Here is a 21,747-nt window from a genome sequence, read left to right as displayed (position 1 = left end):
GCCCTAATTTACTCCTAAATGGCGGCTATCCTAAAAGTAAAAATTGAGAAGTTCTAGCAGCTTTAATTTTGTAGTTCATTTTAATTACATACAAATTATATCATGTGTATTTATTGGACTGGTAAACAGGCAAGAATAATGCACTCTGTTGAACTGCTTACATTGATGTTTTTTCTTACAGCACAACTTGTAGTGGACTTTCAACAAACTGACTGTGGTTGTGGTCATTACACCTGCCTTTTTGGTGCAACCTGCCAGGTCACATTAACTGTCAGGTGTTTGCTCCCAGGTCAGATTCAGTTTCAAAATCCACTGCCTAATGTGGTCTGTCTCCCATTCCTGCATAAATTTAGCATGTGTGGGCATAAATCTGGCCACAGTGTGGATATTGAAAACAACCTCATGCATTTATCACACCACCTACCGACTTGCCTCACAAAGCCAGGCATGATTCGGTCGGACTTGAGTTTTTCAAATGGCATTACTGTGATCACCACAAATAAACCGATACTCCAAAAATGGAATATGACATCCCCAAACCTTAGCAGATAAAACCAAAAATCAACCTCCCATCCTTTATTACTATAACATTGCATGTTGTGTTTAGTAAGTGTAATGTAAACTGATTCAAGCGTTTGTGATTTCATTGCTGAGGACCAGATTCAGCAGGATAAATAAGGAAACATAAAGTTGAGTGCTGGTAAGTTAAATCAGTGGAACAACAGGTCCTCTGTCTACATTTTATATTGTGTTTATCTAATGTTGCTGTGTTTGTTTGTCATCTCTCTTTTCATGCAGGACAATTCCCAACACACACAGACTGCAACAGCCATGAGATGATTACTGCTTTTCATAATGAAAACCATAACAGACTTGATTCCTAGAGGGGAAACCTGAAAGAATTTCAACAATCACTGATTTGCAACCATCACATTCTCTGTCTAATGTGTTATCATTTTTTATATATATATTTCTTACTGCTCTTTATCAGGGGCCCTCATACTATTCATGCTGAGTGCCTGTTAATAGACATTTGACCAAGGATAACCTAATTGGACGAGAACCTCTAACAATCAAGGGCACTCACAGTAGAATTGCAATTTTTATATTAGATTTGTAACATAAATTATATTAGCCAACTGGCTCAAGTAGAAAATAATTGTTGGAAGAGTAAACGTATAATAATAACTCATTATTTCATCATTGCAAATAGCAAAAGAAAATGCACAAAATTAAAAGCATTTTTCATCCTTAATATCTGCAAGAACCAGTTTGAGAACCACTTGCTTATTTTTTTTTTAATTTTAGGTTTTCATTTTCCTTTCCATTTTGCTTTTGAAGGTTAACAAGAGGATACAGTACAAAAAAACACACCTTTTTATAAAAATCACATTAACTTATGTTAACTAATGTTGGCATTTTATGAAACCTTTGACTGCACAGAGCTTATTTTTAGAAGAAAACAAACATGCATGGAGAATGGAAATGGATGAAAGCAAATTGTTTTTTGTACAATGTTTACACAGAATCAATATTCACAGTTGTACTATAGTGCATTGTTCTGCATGACTGTCCATAGATTAGCCTGTACCCTCCCACAGACTGAATAACATTCCTTAAGTAACTTCTTTAAAGAAACAAAACAAAAATGGCTATGTGTCACTTTTAAGATATCTGCAAGATTTTTAAGTGGTTATGTCTTTTCCTAACATAGATTGTTCTGTACAATTCGTTTCATTCCGAGTCTTTTTACATATGTTTGTGCCTTGATATCTGTTTACACTTGTTCTTTAGAGACATGCTATCTTGAGAGTGTGAATTAGGGCTATTTCTACTCCACTTCAGTTCACATAACCCGTCATTTAATGCACAACAACACTGAGACAAATGGATGATACTCGTTCATTGATATTAAGATGAAAGTCAGTCACTTGTTAAATGTAAATAAAAGTTTGGTCACATGATCTGTTCTATAGTGTGATGTGTTGAAAGAAAATGTACAAAAAGCATATTACTCTGGATCAATGTTTTACTAAAAATTAACAAAAGGGACTATAAAAAGAAAAAAAACCCATAAAGACTGTTGTGGACCTTGAGTTGAGATTATTTTGTCACATATCCTGATCCCAAGGTTATCTTCCATGCTTAAATTTAGAAATATATCTGTAAAACTTATAAGACGATGAGTCAGAGCACAGCACAGTTGTGGGACATTGCATTGGCATTGCATAAGTGTATCAGAGTTTACCAAAAAAGGACTCATGTTTAATTCCCCATGGCTCACACAGAAAAGCCACAGGGTCTACAATTTGTGAGCAAAGTCCAAAAATTGAATACAAGTTAGTGAAGCAGAACTTTGTTTTTTCTTCTTTCCTACACCATTAATCATCTCACAACCCCCCACATTTATTTTGTGACCCTTTTTAGGATGCCCAACCTCAGTTAGTAACCACTAAATTAAACTGGTATAAAGCAGTTAAAACTAGCTCAATCTCAACAGGTTAAAAGTGAAACTCTGCTTTCTCATGGATGCATTTACAATCTAATAATGTCACATATAATAATCAGTCATCACTCATGAGTACTTTTACTTTAATACTTTAACAATATTTTGATGATAACACTTCTGTACTTTAACTTAAGTATGATTTTGAATGTAGGTGAGGACTTTTACTCGTAACAGGATATTTTGACGTTGTATTGCTACTCTTACTTAAATTAAGGATCTGAGCACTTCTTTGACCACTGCACTTGGCTGAATTCTACAATACAAAGTGTCATTAACATCCAAAGAGGTGAGGTGAGGTGAGGTGATGCAGTCATGAATGATCCTCTCATCTGCAAATTCAAATGAGGGCTTAACTTGAGCCCAGTAGCATGTTTGCATTTCAAAACATCCATTAGGAAAAGAATGGTGAACGGGCCGTATGCATTGGCACATTTCAAGAGACACAACACTCTGCACAGACTTAAAGAAAGGGTGTGAAAAGGTTTATATACAGGGGCAATGAGGAACGGTAATATGGGAAGTCTTGTTTACAAAGATCCACAAGGTGGCGACATGTAGTTTTCAGTAAAATCAGCACATAAGCAGTCACAGCAGTCGCCCAAGCCAAGCTCTGAAGTTTTATATTCTAAAACTAAAATGAAGAGTTGAGAGTCTAAAAATGAATTAATCTTTGAAAAGGTATAATTATAATCATTGGTGATTTGAAACATTTAATAGTTTCTGGATAAAAATGTGAAATTGAATTAAAAAATGTTTGATTTTATAAGTTGATGTTCTGATCTACTTATTGTTAAATCAAATGTGTCCATTTAATATATAATTATCCAAATCTAGATGTCGATAGTCCTAGTCTAGCGCGGTACAACCGAGTTACAGTAGGAACCGCTACTTACACCAGGAGGTATCTTGTTTCAGGCGACTTGCTATTGGTTGGTTTTGTGACGCGCTGTGCTGATTTGCTGTGGCCAAAAGCGCAGCACCGTCAAAGTCCGCGTGCAGACCTTCATCTGGTTTAGAGGAGTAAGGACTCAGAGCGACTCATCACCTCCAATAAACTGTAAATTTGCGGAGTTGTTGATTGTGCTGAATTTAACAACAGATGCAAAGGTGAGTGACATTTCTATTAAATTACTATATGACTTTAAAAGTGTCAACAACAATAAAAAAAAATACTTATGTATCCTTTCTTCGTTGCAGAAACATTTAACTGGGACTTAAACTTCACTGCAGACACTTACTCTTAAACAATGGTAACTTATTCCCCTTTTTTTCCCTTCACTTTGATATTATTTGGACAGTTTTGTGGATGCATGGCACCCTGTTTTGTACTGTTTCTCAATGTTTTTCCTTTCATGATTGTTCTTTGAAAAGTTTTTGGAGAACTACTGTGTTTTAATCCCCCAAGTAACAGTTAATTCAAACCAAACTGTCCTTGCTGAAAGCTTACAACTGGGTGAATCGCTTCTCCCTGTTGTGTGAAAGCAGCCAAGGAGAACAGGGTATTTTAAATGGTACAAGTCTGTCCACAGAGTCCCACTGAGGATGTCTCTGTATGTCAGATAAGTCTCCCCCAGGGGCCAAATGGTTCAGCACCCACAGCTGTGATAACATCTTGGCATTGTGGTGTCCTTACTACCCCAAGCCAAACCCTGGCAGAGAGAGAGGTTTAACAAAGACACTTTAATAACTATGATATAAAAAAGTTGAGCTTTTTAGTATATCAGGGAAAGTTTAAAGATTTTCTCTGCCAAAAGAAAACTTGGTAAAATGCCAATATTTTGTTCCTTAATTTTCATAAAGATCATGTTGTATAGATGGAACTCTGCAAACCAATTTTTGCATGAGTTGGTTTTCACTGATTTCAGATTATCTGATGACTGGATGATAGTATGATTCATATATGATACATGATCTTTGGGTAATTCCAAAATCTTGCTGTCATTTCCGGCTTCATAATACAGACCAGTCAACATCCTGTGGGTTAGAGGAGTCCAGAGAGGATATGTGGCTCTGCACTCCTCCACGATTCAGCTCTACTTTGTTCAAACTTCCCCTCTAGCTTGAGGAAGCAGGGAGAGTTTTCCCCCGTATAAAATGTGCATCCTGTTCTCAGAGCTCTGACTTTTTCATTTTCTGGGATCATACTGCATGGGATGGTCTCCATAAAGCTGCTCTGAGGTTTGTCAGGAATGCCTCACTTGTTATATGGTCATAGCGCAGAGTGATCTCAGCTGGTAAAAATCTTATTGGCTCAGCTCTGGAAATAACACAGGGAACTGTTCAAGCCTCAGTTAGACTGGCCAGGGCATGATGGGATATGTTGGAAGACAGCCTCACTGCTCTGTGGTTTGCAGCAGTGGTCAACCATATTTTTCTTACTTTATGTTGTTTTGACAGACGTGTTGTTCTGAAATAGACTTTTCTAAATTCTGAGTGCAACTCTTAAGTGTTTTTCTTTTTCTGTTTGTGTAGCTGTGTTTAGGAGATTCCACTGACTGCCTCCGGGACCAAATGCAGTACATGATGAGATCCTTGCAGGACCTGAAGCAGATAAGCAAGCCGAGGCCACTGAGTGAACCATGTGTTCGGTCCTTCGCCGTATCACGGCTCTGCAAACAGAGGGCACAGCAGGAACGACTCACTCGTCTACGTGTATCTGAAGCCAGTGAAGCCAGCACCTATGACTCTGCCTGCTGTCTGGCCAGCCACCTGGAGGAGGAGGAAGAGCATGAGCGGTTGGCACAAGGCTCCCGCAGCAGTGAAAAGAGTCTGGACTTTGACTCAGGTTACTCTGAGGCCTCTTGGCAGGATGAAGGTGTGGTGCTAAGAAGAACCAGAAATGTGCGAGTCTCCTCTTCTGCCTGCCTCCGCACAAACAGGGGACCCTCTGGCCGTATCCGGCCCAAATCAACCTCGGACGCTTGCCTGGAGCGCTGGACCTCTTTTGAGGCCAGTGACCCAGAGGACTGGACAACATCACTGCTGAGCCGCAGCAGGAACAGACAGCCTCTGGTTCTGGGGGACAACAGCTTTGCTGACCTAATAAAGAACTGGATGGACCTACCAGAGTGTCCTGAGCCAGCAGAACTAAAGCCCAGTGCGGGCCGGCGTCTTGCCAAAGACATTTTGGTCAACATGCGTAGGAGACTGGCAGGGATGTCTAAAAGTGTGGAGGTGAGGCAGAGGCCAGCAGACTCAACGAGGGTCAGCAGAGCGGCAGAGGCTCCAAAACGGATGTCTTGCCCTGTGGGACTCCAGGCTCTCAAACCTTTCTTTCACCAATCCCACACAGGCTTACATGAACTGGACACTGACTTCCACCAGTTCACCGCTCTCATGAAGACAGGCAGCCGACAACCAATCATATGCAATGACATCATTGGATACATTTGAGTGAGGCTGTAACTATGGACCAACCTTTTGACACAAATTTCACTAAGATGATTCTATTTTTATAATTGGATATTGTCTGCAATGTCAATTCTTCTGAAATAAAGTTTTTTTGTATTTAAGGAATGTTTTCTGTCAAGTCAAATTATTTTAGCCCTCATTTATTTATTTATTTACTTATCAACATCTAAAGTCACACAGAAACTCACAGAAAACACACTAAAGCTTTGTAAACCCAGTAAATTTGGTGTAAATGGTGATGATGATGGTGTAAAACTGGGTGTGGTGTGGTTTGTTAACAGAACAATTGAAAAGATGGTAAGGGAACTGACGTCTCTTGGTGAAGTAAACAGATAAAACATGGTTCCTCATAGACACTTATTTATTGCATTGCATTGTTCAAACAGAATGTAATCACAAAGAGCATCATCCTTCAATTGCAGGTCCAATTACACAATGAAAAGGTACATCTATAAAAAGTTGCATTAACAGTTACAAAGAGGATTCTGATTCAAAGACACCCAGCTAGGAGAGCAGAATATGCTAAAAATGACAGAATAACAATTTGGGGGTGTGAAGAGAAACACACTGAGGTTGTGAAAAGGGCAGAACAAGCATAAAAGCCATCCGAGGACAGACGGAGGCCTTGTAGATGAGTCCAGCTTCTCCACTCAACCAGCTCAGGGATTCTTCAATGAGGGAGGGGAATGCACATGTGCTCGGAGAGATATTTACACATGACAGCTGTATCTATATGGCAGAGCACCCCGAATCGTCAAAGCACTGTACCCAATGCGCCAACTGCCTGCACTGCCTGCATCTTTTCAACATTGTACTCAGTCTGACCTGAATTAGACCTTGAAACCAGTCCAGCACTGCCCCAGCAGGCCGAGATCATCTAATCCATATGCCCTGGCAAGCATCTACACAGCCCCTTAGCCTGACATCTCAAAAACACACATTTTACATGTTAATCAAAACCAAGAGTAAAAAAACAAACAAAAAAGAAAACTTTTTGTTAATAATACAACGGAAATTTCAGTTTGCCAAGGTTCCTCTTTTGCCATATAATAAAGTGACAAAAAAAGCCCAAATGAGGAATTGGATATCAATCATCGAACACTCTTTAGTAATTCTGGGACATGCCTAAGGGTAGGACAAATTATTAGAGAGTGTGATAGTGGAATTATTCATTTCACATAATCAAAGTGTGATTAACAGTAAAAATGATCACAGTGTGCCAGTGCATTTATTCAAAAGCATTTGTGGAATGAAAGGAAAGGAATAGATAAAGAGATAACGGGGAAAAAAAAAATCTTTCATCTATTTAAAAGACAACAAGAGCATTTATTTAAACATGAGGTTCCAGGAGTGCTGGATTTGCTTCATCAGTTTGAAACAGGTCCACGCGATGCCTTTTCACTGTTCACTCGAGAAGACTTGGTGTTGATGGCATCACAAGAGCAGGTATCTGATAGTTGGGACTGTCTCACAGTCCTCATCTTCAGCAAATGAGGCGATTAGGTCCAACATCTTCTTGTGTGGAGGGATGTCTGCCTTGGTTACCATCCTCACCACATCAGACACACTGCAAAAAAGTGAAGTATATATAAATGAACATTGTCCAGTAAGAGTGTGAATGAAAAAGCATCCAATTCATGTATGTGTGAACTCATTATAATGTACATTTAAATTAATTTAGCTTCTAAAATGTGTTTCTTCATCAATGTAAATATCCTGCCAGAAGACAATAATCTTTCACAATTTGCCTATTCTTATCATCAACAAATTCCATAAAAAGACCAAAACCAACAATGTATTGATCTCACTAAGTATTGTCTGTGTATCCAACGCCTGATATATCTTATTCATCTGTGCCATAGACCCCCATAACTGTCAAAAATCAATCTCACATACACAATCTTGCTGCTGGAAATACTCACTAGTGCATTATGCAGCTAAAAAAATTGTCCCCAACAAATGTGGAATTTTACTCGTCTTTGAGTAACATTTGCTAATATCTGCAGTGCCCAGCTGTTTCAGGAAATTATTTAGCCTTTTTTGAAAATTAAAGTATATATTCATGACTTGTTTGAAAAGATTTACATCTTCAGTAGGAACAAATGAGATGAACTAACACATTGTTGGTTTTAATTTTTTCATGGGATTTAAAAAAAACAACAAATACATAAAATATTTAAAGCCTTATCTTTTAATGAGTTTTCATCTCATCTGTGTTTTCAAGTTTCTAGTTCCCCCTGCACATGCCCAACACAGGAAGTTAGAGGCACAGGAAGTGACTACTCGAGGGGGCATTTGTCATGTAGGGCCTGCTGTCCACATGGCCAGCACTCTGCCCCTCTCCCCCTGTAGCTTAATCTAACCAACACCAGCTCCCAAGAGACTTAAGCATCAAAAACAGCAAAGGACTTGCACACAGTCTGTTCCAAGATGAACATGATAACAGCAAGATTTAAGAAAAGAATGACTAATAATCAATATTTCAATTTAGCCAATGAGCTACCTCTAAAATTGCGAAGTTGAACCTGATTTATAACATTTTTTTCCTTCTTACTGGAGTGAAAATATCCCTGAGGGCCCATGTTCTGCTCTGACTCACCTCTTTAACTGATGAGGAGAGTTCACAGCACGGGACAACTGATTCATTTCTAACACCCCGAGGCTTATGAAACGTGACTTTAATGATCTACACTGCTGAACAGGCCTGAACAGTGTGGCTTCTCAGATGCAGAAAAAAAAGTTCACACTAATTTAACTCTTTAACTCTCGTCCAAAACAAACAGAAAGAAACCTGAGGAGGAGCAGTCTCAATCATCAGTGTGGTTAGTGATGCATGTGAGTGTGTGTAAGTGTCAACAGGCTCTCTCCTCACAGGCCCAGAGGAAACACCTCATCCTGACATTAGCCTCTAAACAAACAAAGGGAGGTTGCTTATTGTCACTGTTTGTGCGTGCAGGGTTGCATGTCGTGTGTAGCCATGCATTTGTAAAACTGTACTGTATCTTTGTCTTAACTGGACGTACCTCTGCGTGAGCCTCTCTTTGTGATCACTGTACAAGATAGCAGGTCCGTAGAAGAGGCCACAGACGGTCAAGCCGTATTTTTCCTGCACAAAGACAAGTAATTCAATTACATTTGCAGTACAACAAAACATAAGAAACAGAGATGAGAATGGAGTATGCCTTCATGCATTATGCAAACTAAATTTCTGCAAAGACCGCAGATAGCAGAGCTAGAGGTCTGACGGTGACCTGTGGCCTTAAACGACTTCAGCAGCTCAGGAAACTCTGCGATGTCTCCACAAACAAACCAGGCAAACCTGGCCAGCCAAAGGTTAAACAAAATGTGGAGCAAATAAGAACACTTGCCAATTTATTTTCCCTCAAAACAAACTCCAGCAGAATCAATTTACTGAACATCTTTTCAGGGCAAGAAGTGCATTAAAAAAACAGCCTGTGATTGATGTGTTGAGAAATGTTTGACCTATATAATATGCATTATAATCACAGTGTCTTACAGGGCATAAGTGATGTGTATTTCTGAGCACATGCATAGATGTAAATACATATATATACAAGAACAATAAGACAGGCTTACTAAACCACAGGGTTAGTGTATTATCCCAAACAAAAGCAGGGTTATGGAGTATCTTTTATATGTGTTATTAATATTTGATTCTGGGATATATGGTGTGCAATCATCTTATTCAGTGCCTGATCAACTGACTTTTATACTGTAATGTAGCAGTCAGAAAAAAACAAATGTTATGATTAATGATACAATGATCTACAATGTGATGGTGGAAGAGGCAGCTTGGCATTCATCACAGTATCTGAGTATCTGAGTATCATTTGTTGCTGTTGTCTTCTGGTACTGTTGATAAGATGGAGAAACTAAGAAACTAAACAGGACAAAGTCGAAATGCAACAAAGTCAAGGCTGCTAGGAGCTAATGTGTTTCCTGTTTATTCTCAACTGCTGAGATAATTCAGCTGGTACAGAAATGATGGAGCAGGAATATCAATGAGTTAAAGACATTAAATCAGATTTAAACTCATGTCACCTGCCCAACATTGTAACATAGAAATACGATTAAATTCAAACAGTCTTTTCATCACAGGGAGGAGCAACATCTCATTTGTTGTATATTTATGTGAATATGGTTGAAATAGCAATTAAATAAACCTGAAACCTGATCTGTTAGTGTGAAGCTTCAGTTTGTATTTTATACAAGGCAGCACAAAATTTTGTACAGTTCACAATGGCTCAATTTACCTGCCAATAACAAAATCTAGGTTGTAAGTGACAGAATTTGTGAATAACGTTGGGATTGAGTGCATTTATTGTGAATTTATTGAGGTGAAAATGGGAGTAAAATAAACTAAACATTAATTAGGCTTATGAGTCTTCTTGTCAGTGGTACAAGAGCACAAATGTTATATTATCACTTTTGCAGCTAAAGGAAAGCACTAAAAATCCTAACTATATTCTGGTTTTGATGTGTTTTCTTGCAATGGAAACATAGATGAACATATGAATTGAGAAAAAGGTTCCAGTCATTGTCTAGCCATCAGAAGAAAGTTGAAGGGTCAACAACAGCACGGCCCTTCACAAGACCTGAATTTGTGAATGGTAGGTGTAAAGTGGCCAATCATTTAAAACAATGGCCATTGTGTGCTCTGGAGGAAGGTGAGCAAGTTTAGGGGAAAAAAAAACATTCATAAAATATGCACTCAGTAGCAGTGAGTGTGAAAAAAGGTGTGTGTTTCCTTGCTGAGAGGAATAAGGAGGCTGTACCTTGACATACTGGAACAGATCTTCCAAGGTCATTTCCTGCTGACCGCCACGTCTGCCCTCAACAATCAAGTCATCCCACTGGGTGTATTTCTTTCCTGCAACCTGCCGATAGACAAGTTACATACACCACACACACACACACACACACACATAGACACACACAGACAAAGTTGACAGATGAAGCACCACTTGCTGTGAGGGATGTGCAGAAAATGTTTGGGTTCATAACAAGAGAGGCAGCATTTTTCAGCACTGAGTTATAAAGCAGCTGAGAACAATCAGCAGCTCTTGGAAAGCTTCAGCTTAGACTCAAACAACCTCTGATGAGGTCAAGAAGGTGCTTCCTTATATATGATGAAGTGACTCACATGTTTTTCTCAAGTTTCCATCTATGAGACACTTACTTCTCACAGTTTTACAATCATCCTGCACTAATAAAAAATCTATGCACATAGCCATGTGAGTGCAGAGTCAGCGTAGTTTTGGGGAAGATGATATTAGTGTATTGAGAATGTAGACCTGCTAATAAGACCTGCAGCTTTGTGAATATAAATGTGGTGCTCTAGGCTGTGAAATAAGAACACAGGAATTTTTCCAGACATCTTGCCAGACTGCACATCAAAGTTCGAGCTTTGAGGGGCCATTTTTTCTCTGAATTTCTCGTAGTTCTTTGAGTATTCTGTGTTAAAGAGACATACTTGAAATCTGACTGTTTGAATAGGCCTAAACTGTTTAAATGAGGAATGGTAGTCTGCCTATAATAGCAGCTTCTCTTCCACTGATATATGAACATAGTGCTGAAAAAATTATTCCATTAATCATTAAATTAATCATCAGAAAATTAATCTCTTACTATTTTGATAATAGGGCTGCATAACAGCTCTATTTTTGTACTAACCAAAATCTATCTGTAGCACTGAAAAAGCTCTCCAGTGGTGAAAGCTAAGATCTTGTTTACTGATTCTTTGATCAGATAATTGATAGTGTAAATAATCGTTTGTTGCAGTTTAACATGTATGTAAGAAAAATGAGAGGACTGCTACTGTGACCGTGTCGTTTTACATTGCAGGGTAACATAAAATCAAAAGGATGTTTTTTTGATACATCAAGACCATGTGACAAGAGAAACGTGATGAGAGTCTTGTGAGTCTAAATGAAGCTTAACAAACACAGTCATTCATTGAGAAAACTTCACAAACAGTTAAAACACATATTTTACACATTTCCCCTGCTTCAGGGTTAGGGTCACGCTTCAGCACCGCCGTCATACCCCTCATATCTCATGAGATCAGATTTTAGGACTGGTGACCCCACAGCAACCTAGCATCCTTTAAGTCCTATTCCTATAGGATCGACCTTTGTCCTCAAAACAAAGACAGAATAAAGAGTCCTGACACATAGAGAGATCAATTTAACCCCCTTACACACATAGACACTGCTGTCACTGGATATACATTGATAATCACATGACACCATATGTTTACCAAAAATATCATAATCCACACGTGTTAGACAAGAGCAAAACATCACCTGACCTGAAATAGGCCAAGATTCCTCACATGCAGAAAATTGTCAAAATATGTCACTTAGTTAGACGACCCTGCCGTCTGGTAAGAGAAGTTGTGAAGATCAAAACTTGGCTCGAGATGTGAATACCAAAGCTCCAGCTAAACCTGGGTCCAATTATCTCTGCACCAGCAGCCAAGGGGAACTTTTTGACTAGCCCTCACTACTCCCACCACTTATGGGGTTTGGGGTTATGGAGACACATTCGAGGCATACTTCTCCTCAAGTCTGACGGGGTGTCTAGGTCCTTTGTCCCAGTTTTCAGACAAAGCACATTTTGTTAGTAAGTTGCACATCTTACCCCTGGCTATTTTACCTTCTTTAATGTTTTTGCAGAATTATCAGTACAACCTCAAACATCCCACTGGCACAGCATAACTAGTGCTGGAAACGCACATTTAGTACAAAAGAGCATTCTTTTTAAATCTTGCAAATGCAAAGTCATTGTTGGACTTAAAAATGGCCCTCCTTCTTCAGAGGTCCCATGCCAGAGTTGAGTGCTTTTGTGTGTACTGTAGATGCTGATTTTACACAATGCAAAGCAGGCATGCAGGCTATTTTTACTCCCTCCACTCCCTTCCCCTCTCTCATATCTGTCACACAACTCTGGCAGGAACCTGAAGCCAATCAACTGCCCCATCAGTATGTATGTAGAGTGACGTCAACTATTCAGCACTATAGCAGGGCGAAAAAATAAGCAAGAACGCTGAAACCAAACTGGTTGCTGGAAACAATTACAAATGCTTCCCACAAGTACAACTATCTTTTTGTCATGGAACAATAAAAAACTAAAAAGTCCCAACGAAAAACAGTTATCTCTGGGGAAAGAGCAGAAATGTGCATCAGAGAGTTATTGTTTTTCTCTCAGAGCGACATCTGAGCAAATTGCCAGTGTGGAAAATATCACAACATCTGTGTTATTGAGAGCCTGCATGCAATTCTCTGTACTCTGTAATGTTAGTGTTAGTGTTGCAGCTAATGATTTTTCTATTTTCATTACCAATTAGTCAGCAGATTTTATTTATTTATTAATTAATTGGTCATTTTAGTTGTTAAAAAAGTGAAAAATGTCAACTACAATCTCACAGAGCCCAAAATTACGTCTCTAAATGCCTTTTTTTGTCTGACCAAAACTCAAAAGCAAATATTTGGCATTTTTTGCTTGAAAATTACTGAAACAATGAATCATTTGTTAAAATAGTTGCTGATTAATTATCTTTTGAATGTCTGGTCAATTAATAGACTAATCACTGTATCTCTATAAAGTGAAGACACACCTTTCCCCACAGTTTTTTGACTATGTCAAGACCAATTCAGAGGAAGAGCTACTATACTTGTATTCCATAATGTCACGAAAATCAACCCAATTAAAGTTGGGCAAGGTTGTCTTGAGGTTAGAGGTCTGACGGTAGAATTACTGTCTGAGAGGTCACCTGTTCAGTTTCTTGTGTGAACAACAAGAGCAATTGACAAATCCCTGCCAATTGCTGCTTGTTGTCTAATCACAGCTGCAAAAGATCAGTTCAGTCTTATGGTCAGAGTGTCCAGGTTGTGATTTTTGAGTGGGCTCAGGCTAAATGCACTAAAAACCAGATTTTGGATGGGTCTGGCACTGAATATAAAAAAATATTAAAGGTAACCACACAGTGACAGAGACACAAAGTATTCCCCTACTTGACAAGTTGTACCTCAAGAAAGGCCTTTTTTACTTATTAAATATTGGCTATAAGTGTGTAGTATTCAAGTACTGTTCTACCACACTGGGTGTCTTAGGATCAGGAGGACTGTTTGGACATAAAGCAGAGATGGGAGTCAGGATTCTGGGTGGTTGCGAGCCAAAGAGTTTGTTTTCAGACGATGAGGAGGAGACAAACGGCCACTTCATGAGCCCAAGTGGAATAAAGCCACGCGGGGGGACATATAAGTTTATATTCTGTCTGCTCTGTTGTTGGAGGACAGCCAAAACTCTCATCTGCTTTCCACATATCATAGTCTGAATTATAAATGGGGCTTTGAACTTCGCCTTAAAACACGACACAGCTGGTCTCTCTGAAACAATAAAAGAACACAATGACATTTCACGTTTTTAAACTGTCTCTCACTTCAACACTACACCCATCGTTATTTTCACTGATGATACGCTTCTTATGTAACAGCTACACACATCATTTTAATGCTTATTACTTTAATACTTCAATTCTTTCTTCTTATAATCCTTTTCAAATTCAAAATGCTTCTATTGTCCTTTACAAAATGTACATTTGTATTTTTAACATGAGACTAAATTCTCCACAGTACACCCAAACCTTCTATCAGTATTTCTGGCCTTATTAAATAGTATACATATGAAAAAATGTCTCTCCATATGCAGTGTGTTCACTTCCTGCTGTTGACAGGAAGCCAGGCAAACTCCTTTGCTCTTCCTGAAAAATACTGTAGACAGTAAAGGCTTCCAGGAAAAAATTAAAATAATCTTATCACAAACATAAACCACACACACACACACACACACACACACACACACACACTTTCTGGTCCTAAAGACCTTAGACAGGACTAGATACGGAAAAAAGACAGAACGTGATTGTTGACTGAAATACAACATACGTGTCTGCTATGCAAATTCAGAGAAAACAAAAAAAAGTTATATATGATATATATGATAATAATAATAGAATTAACTAATTTTTATTTATTTTTACTATATGATTATAAATACTTCAATATTCTTATAAAATACCTAAATTTGCTACATACTCAGATAGCAAAATTGCTGTGGCCCAGATCCGGCCCACACTCGACACTCTCAGAACTTTTCATCTGGCCCATATACCACATGGAGTGATGGCACTTGGGCGGTCCACTCCTGTTTCCCAGATCTGGGCCACAAGCAAGCTATAGCAATGCCATATGTCAACCAAGAACAAACCAGATAAACCAGAACTGGCCCACATCCAGTGAGAGCACCACATCTTTACCAAAAATGGCCCACATTTGATTTGGGATATTTGGGCCATATTTGCTATTTTACATGTAGGCCATTTTAGGATCACGACCATTTTGTCCAGGCCAGAAGAAGGCCAGCAGTGCCGCATTGTTGCCTGAAGTGGCCCACTTCAGTATGCTATCTGGGGTATAGATTATGAATAGCATTTAGCCCAAAGAACTTCAAATAAAAAATGACCTTCCAGTCACACATCCCTACGCTGGTTTTCCATACGGTTGGCTTTATAGAATTACATTATCAAAAGGTCAAAAGCATCTTGCTTTATCAAAAACTGTTGTTTCCAGAGTCACAGCCCAGTTTGAGAAGCTCTGACAAGGCCTGAGACGAAAGGCCACCAAGCCTCAATACTGTCTGGATCCACAATCTCAAACAATCTCAAATGATCAAACAATCTCATAAAGGACATTAGGGAATATAAATGAGTTTCTTTCTATAGTTTACTTAAAAAAACTGAATTCTACAATATCCTTTAATTGTACTGTATGTTGTCATACTATTAATTGAACTAATTTAGTGTTGATTTTTTAAATTTGTTCACAGCTTTGTGTTCATAGTCTTTCCTTTTTTCCCTAATTACTGTTAAAAGATTTGTAATGTTTTCAGGATCGCAGAAAATGAAGAGACCTCACTAGGGCAGTTTAACAACGCAGGACCAGATACACAATAAACTCTCTTATGATAACAAGGGCTACTGATTGATGGAGCCCAAAAATAGACGCCTCCGACTGCAGATATACGTGAGGCCATGGGAATGTAGTGCAGCCGGAGGAAGTTCAGCTAGTGAACCTGATAAGGAAGCAGAATGAATCCTTGTTTGATTGTGATTCTCTTCAGGGAGCACAATCGCACTGGTCATTTTGCACAGGTCACTGCATTTGGATTGAAATCATAATGTGAGCTTACATCTCAATTTTGCCCTTTAAGACAATGGGGCATTTCTTTGGAGGCAGGAAGCTGGGATCAGTATAGAAACCTCGATAAGTCCTCCTCCTCTTCCTTGCAGTCTGCCACAAGAAATAGCACTGCTGAGGCACGCTCCTACCTCGGCTTCATTATCTGGCCACAATCCCAACAGTGGAAACATTTTTACAACCCGCCGTGGCTAGAGGCCTGTTTCATCAAAGGGGACTCTTTCCCTTTGCAAGGCTTCAAAGTGAGCTTTAGGGGAGGCAGATGGAAGATCTGTGTGGTCTTTTTGATCATATTCTCATCTTAATCTCTTTTAGCTTCCATTTGCTTTCTTTTTGTAGACAATCTGGTTACTTTTCACTGAGGTCTTATGTCCTACTTAAGTCCTATAGCCCGAGCTTTACAGTCAAGCAGCGTTTCATTTTAACCATATGACAGTGATGCTGCTGACGACTGTATGTGCAGTATATTGGTGTATGTGCTGGTATGCACCAAGGTTACTTCAGATATACTGGACAAAAATGCAAAATGGTGGATAACGGTTCAGTCTTTTTCAAGCAGATTAGTTTGTGTTTTCAGCAATGTTGAAAGTAATCTTGGATTCAAAATCCTTTTTTGTTAACCTAATTATACATTAAAGAAGTACTGGCACCTTTTCTTCTTCACACTGTAAAATCATTACAATATGTATTACTGCCTCTACGCAACTGGAGTCACAAAAAATGCATTATATGGAGTCTTTAAAACATTCCCATGACAAAGGAAACAATATTAAATCCAGGAAATATATTTCATATTTCAATTGGCCACTTCACCAACTGGAAACGCAAGTGGACGATCAATTTCCTCTTTTTTTATATTGACTTCACCAATGATACGCCTTCCTTTACGTCATACCTACAGCACAGAGCCTGTGGTGATATGTCAATAATGCTGCCCATGACATCAGATCATCAATTGAAGCCCACAGCTGTAAAGCAAGGTCACCAGAGTGCTAGTGTGTCTGTCTGTATGTAATTGTGCATTTATGCTCTATAAGGAGTCATATGGAAAACAACACAAACAACTTTGCAGACTTGTGTGATGTATTATAATTTTTCAGGAGCCTGAAATTGCTCACTAACTTGTTACAAAATTGTGGAAAAAAGAAAAATTATTTGACAAAACTCTGTTCATATAATGTCTGAATATAAAAACCAGAGAATGAAGGCTCCAATTTATGTTGTTAAAAGAGAAAACTCGGAGCAGCCTGTTTGATCAAAAATTGGACACCCATGGTTTATACACAGTGTTAGTTTGAGCTAGTGCTTCAGTAAATGTGTCATGTCTGTATATAATTCTTTTCAAAAGCTACAATCTCTCTGCATTCAAACTCGGGCCACCGTCATCTTCAACTGAGCACAGATTTCTTTTGATGTTGTCTCAGACTTGACTTGGCTTCCAGGTTGGAAAATAACCTTTTTGTGTTTTATTCAATGAAGACTAAACCACCCAAGACCAGATATATATATCATATGTGAGACCTGTTTTGAGGTTATGCTGGTGAAGAACAACTAACCTAAAGTATATCTTCGAGAGCATGTTTGTCTATGCTTTCCTGTATGGCCTTTTTACAAAGGGACAAGAGCACTGTCATGTAAAATGTGCCCTTTGTCTGAACAGGAGTGTCATCTGCTACCTGATCACCATTGATCATCACTCTCTTTGGACTGCAATGAAGAAACAGATGGCTGAGACCTCCAGCTGATCACTCAACCCACTGCAATTATCTGCCTAACACCCCAGAGAATTGACAGGATACCAGCCCTACACACTGCCTACACAAGAGAGAGATTAAAAATTGAACAATAGATATTAAAGATACCTTACATTCAAGATCGTAAACCGCATGTTTTGAGGGATGACTTCTGATGTATTGATGCAGGGTGGAGGAGGAGCGGGAGTGGCAGCTCAGAAGCACACAGACACTTCTCAGGAGAGTGCCGAGTTTGACACACAGACTAAAAGCAGCCTGTTGCTTTTGAAAGGCTTCCATTGACGTGTAAAACAGCAAACAGAATCTCAGATTGTCTTTTAAATGAGAAGATAGCAGCACTTCACCTGACTGAAAATGACCTGGGGCAGAAGGGCTGAGTCAATAAAACACTCCTTTTCCAAATGGGCCACTGACACGTTGGAGCCTGCAGAGACGCTAGCAAAGAGCAAGTGTCTGATTGCTGTTGTAAAGCAATGAATTCATCACCGAAATGGTTTGAGAGTTTCCTGTACAAAATGGTGAAGTAAATTGATTTCTTGTATACTAACTACAAAACACTATACTATAGCACATACTATCAATTCAGCAAAGTACAGCTCTGAACATAAACTGTTACATCCTGGTTTGTAGCATTGATCAACTGCTTTAGTAATCAAAGGTCACAGCCTTTGGTTACGTGGTGTAATGCAGTGTGGATTGGATATTGGATTGGTATGGAGTTATTGATATCTGCGGCTCAATATGATGTCTAGCTCTTGTCAGCACTTGATAAGCGGCAAGCTTAACTGGTGTTGGACTCGAACAAAAAAGACACATGAGACTCCCGTAGAGCTCACAAGGGGCTCACAATTTACCAGCATCAACCCAGATACAGCAGAGGAGATATCGCTTGCTTTAAGGCGTGATCACAGATTTACCCCCATCTTAACTGTACTTTTGCACACTTTAAAAAGAAAGTGTATTGAGATACTACAATTACTTAACTAAATTAAAAATGATAATAATAACTATGTCCACTATGCCTTTTCTTGTATTTACTTAATATCAGTCTAGCCTTATGGTGTCAGTATGCTTGAAAGGAACATGTAACTTTTGTGTGACATATCCAAATAAGTCTGAAGGAAAAAGTGTTTATTGGTGCTCCGAATGCCGACACTCGAAAGCCTGCCATTATAGCCTTTTTCAAATACTTTCACAGTACTGTACTTGGCTTACACATGAAAAGTGACGGAAGTAATCATGGTGAAAATTAGAGCTTGAGGGGGAAGTTCTAACTCTGCTTACTCTCTCACTCAAGTCTCTGCGTGTAGTGGTAGCGAATGTCGGATTGACTGTTTTGGAAAGTAGCACAAATTACTGGATACAACCTCCTCAGTTGTAACATCTGATTCCGACAAGAACTTTAGATTAAGCATACTGACACTTTTAATACTTCAGCTCCTCTCCTATACAGGACAAGCACTGCTACATCAAATGAGACCAAGCACGATGCAAGGGGAAGTAAAGATCTTTGCTGACAACATAGAACAATACATAACATAGTGAGGGAATAATCCAGCCTTTTCTCGGTGAGAAAGTGATATTTTGAGCCTGTTCAGATGAATATCTGCATAAACTCTGTGTATGACAAGCTTCATTAGCTATACTCTTGGCTCTGAGCAAAAACCAACAATTGTAATTAACTCAACTACATTTTGATTGTTGATTACTGGTTGTGTAATATAAAAAGGTCTGGCTTTTTGTCTGATAATATAGTTAGTGTGAAAAATGGTTATCTTTCTTTTTAAAAGGTCATGAAATATAGAATTTCCAGAGTACGGTATCTACAACATGGAATGGCTTTGCTGCACAGAGTGGCCACGACCAGAGCCTCCCAACCCCCCAGAAAGCACCACACGGCTGACTTACTGGAGGCCTGTGCTCTTTGCAATGGTGGAGGCCCAATGCAGGGTGTCTTTTGGTTCTAAACATGGAATAATATTGCAAATTGTGATTTTAACTGCTGGTTTGAAGTTGACTGAGCCTTAACAGTTAGAGCTACTGAACTTCCCTGGATCTCAGGATTACAAAGCTGTGAAATTCTTTTTTTTTTTTTTAAATAAAGACAAGTTTCTATTTTTATTATAATTATTCCTTGTATCTATTATCTCTATTTCACCTCTCTTCTTTTAATATTATTACTCATTCTTCCCATTCAAAACTTTAGTGACTGTTGCTATCTTGTAAGTTCCTGCCTCATTCATTATAAAGGAGATTGAGGCAAAATCATTAATTTACTTGTAAAGCATAACTTTAGCATAAACACCATAACAAACACTTATTATGAGCCATTAATAATCTACAGCCACAGCTATGTGGACGTAGACAGACTGTCCTGCAGTGCCTTGTAGAGCAGAGGACACAATCTACCAGTGTCACGGACCACCTGTGACGTTACTACATACAAGCAGAGTCTTTGTGTCTATGTATGAGGTAACAGTTTCTTGTTTGTTATGTGTCAGTAGAAAAAAAGAAATGAAAAAGGGCATGAAATACATGTAGTATACATGTTGTGTTCAGAGTAAATGAGTAAACTCATGACATCATGACATGACAACAGCCTGAGGACTAAACTTAATGTTACTAATGAGAAACCTGCAGCCCATCTCCTGCCAGTGCTGGTACTTTAATGAGAGAATAATGAAACAGGAGGACAGAAACCTCTAATAACGTCCACATGGTGCTTCCACTGACTCAAACAGGCCTGAAGAAAATAAGTCATGTGGTAAACATTGAGACAAATAATAATATAATAAAGAGATAGATGCAAGGATGGAAAGTATTATTGTTGACACATAAAGTCACTGCTGTTTCGTGTTTTTCTCACTGACTATAAAAGACATTTACAACCTTCATAATCTTTTCAAGTATAAAAAAACAGACAACCTTACTGTAGAAGTATTTAACTCTCAACTTAAACCTTGAAATCACTTGATTAAAATCAGCTTCAGATATTTGTGAAGGTTTTAAAATAATTCCAGTTCTAAATTTGAGGTGAAATCATCCACTGAGTGTAGCCTGAATAAATAGTAATTCGTGCTCTTTTATAAATGTATATAAAATGTGAAGACACAGCAAATTAATTTGGACTCCTCCTGTGGACTCAGTGCAGACACATAAGTCAGCTAGTTGGAGGGCAGTCTTTCAGTGTTATTGTGTTTCTCACTAAAGACTATGGCCTCTGGCTTAAACATGTATGAGATGAGGAGATTTGATTGAGGATGATTTGGAAGAGCTGCTAATGCCCCTGGCTTTTTAATTTTGTTAAATGGGGAGCATTCATGCTGAGTCTACCACATATGCTACTAAATAAAATATCAGGATAGATATTTTTAAGGGGGATTTTTTATCTCCTGTGTGCTATAGCCTCTGTTTAACTGTTTGAATACTCATCTGATACAACCTGTCTGGCGTCTGATGCTCTAAAGTGTCCAGACATAATATTGTTGTTGATGATATGAAATGGGAAGGCAATGAACTTTGGGGGAACTACAGCAGTAATGGAACAATACATGTGAAACAACAGATGACTTAACAACATAAGGCCAACCACATAATACCACCACCAACTAAATGAAACCAAAAAAAACCCTGGAAAACAACAGAAGGCACAAGCCGTCTATGTTGATCACAGATTACTCATTATCCTGTGAGCACTATTCATGTCTGGGTCTTGAGTTACAAACTGCACAATGCCGGAGCTCCCTTAGGAATACTGAGGTCCTTGGATCGTGTTCACCCTGTTTCTTTACTG

General features: G+C 38.7%; 3 protein-coding genes across 5 annotated transcripts in view; 2 read left to right on the top strand and 1 right to left on the bottom strand.

Moving 5' to 3' along the window:
- gnai2b (guanine nucleotide binding protein (G protein), alpha inhibiting activity polypeptide 2b) overlaps positions 1-1,964 on the top strand; it is a 42,328-nt gene extending 40,364 nt beyond the window's left edge. For 2 of the 3 annotated variants that reach the window (XM_067587112.1, XM_067587113.1), the window contains one exon: positions 799-1,964. The gene's annotated coding sequence lies outside the window, so the exon portion shown is untranslated. Of the gene's footprint in view, positions 1-181; positions 701-798 lie in introns of all 3 variants that reach the window. The other variant, XR_010928149.1, reaches the window with a different exon arrangement.
- A 1,502-nt stretch (positions 1,965-3,466) lies between these two features.
- On the top strand, positions 3,467-6,025 carry inka1b (inka box actin regulator 1b). The gene is made up of 3 exons (XM_067587100.1): positions 3,467-3,616; positions 3,707-3,759; positions 4,982-6,025. Exons 2-3 carry the CDS (start codon positions 3,757-3,759, stop codon positions 5,900-5,902), a joined length of 924 nt encoding a protein of 307 aa, XP_067443201.1. The 5' UTR covers positions 3,467-3,616; positions 3,707-3,756; the 3' UTR covers positions 5,903-6,025.
- Positions 6,026-7,071: 1,046 nt separating this feature from the next.
- Positions 7,072-21,747, bottom strand: part of uba7 (ubiquitin-like modifier activating enzyme 7) — a 36,476-nt gene continuing 21,800 nt past the window's right edge. Inside the window, exons 22-24 of the mRNA XM_067587099.1 lie at positions 10,717-10,818; positions 8,944-9,026; positions 7,072-7,487 (exon numbers count right to left, since the gene is read on the bottom strand). Of these exons, the coding sequence (XP_067443200.1) occupies positions 7,355-7,487; positions 8,944-9,026; positions 10,717-10,818 (318 nt within the window). The 3' untranslated portion in view covers positions 7,072-7,354. The remainder of the gene's footprint in view (positions 7,488-8,943; positions 9,027-10,716; positions 10,819-21,747) is intronic.

The sequence above is a fragment of the Thunnus thynnus genome, chromosome 4 (genome assembly GCF_963924715.1).
Source record: "Thunnus thynnus chromosome 4, fThuThy2.1, whole genome shotgun sequence".
NCBI classification, from domain to species: domain Eukaryota; kingdom Metazoa; phylum Chordata; class Actinopteri; order Scombriformes; family Scombridae; genus Thunnus; species Thunnus thynnus.
This window is presented reverse-complemented; position numbering and strand designations above follow the sequence as displayed.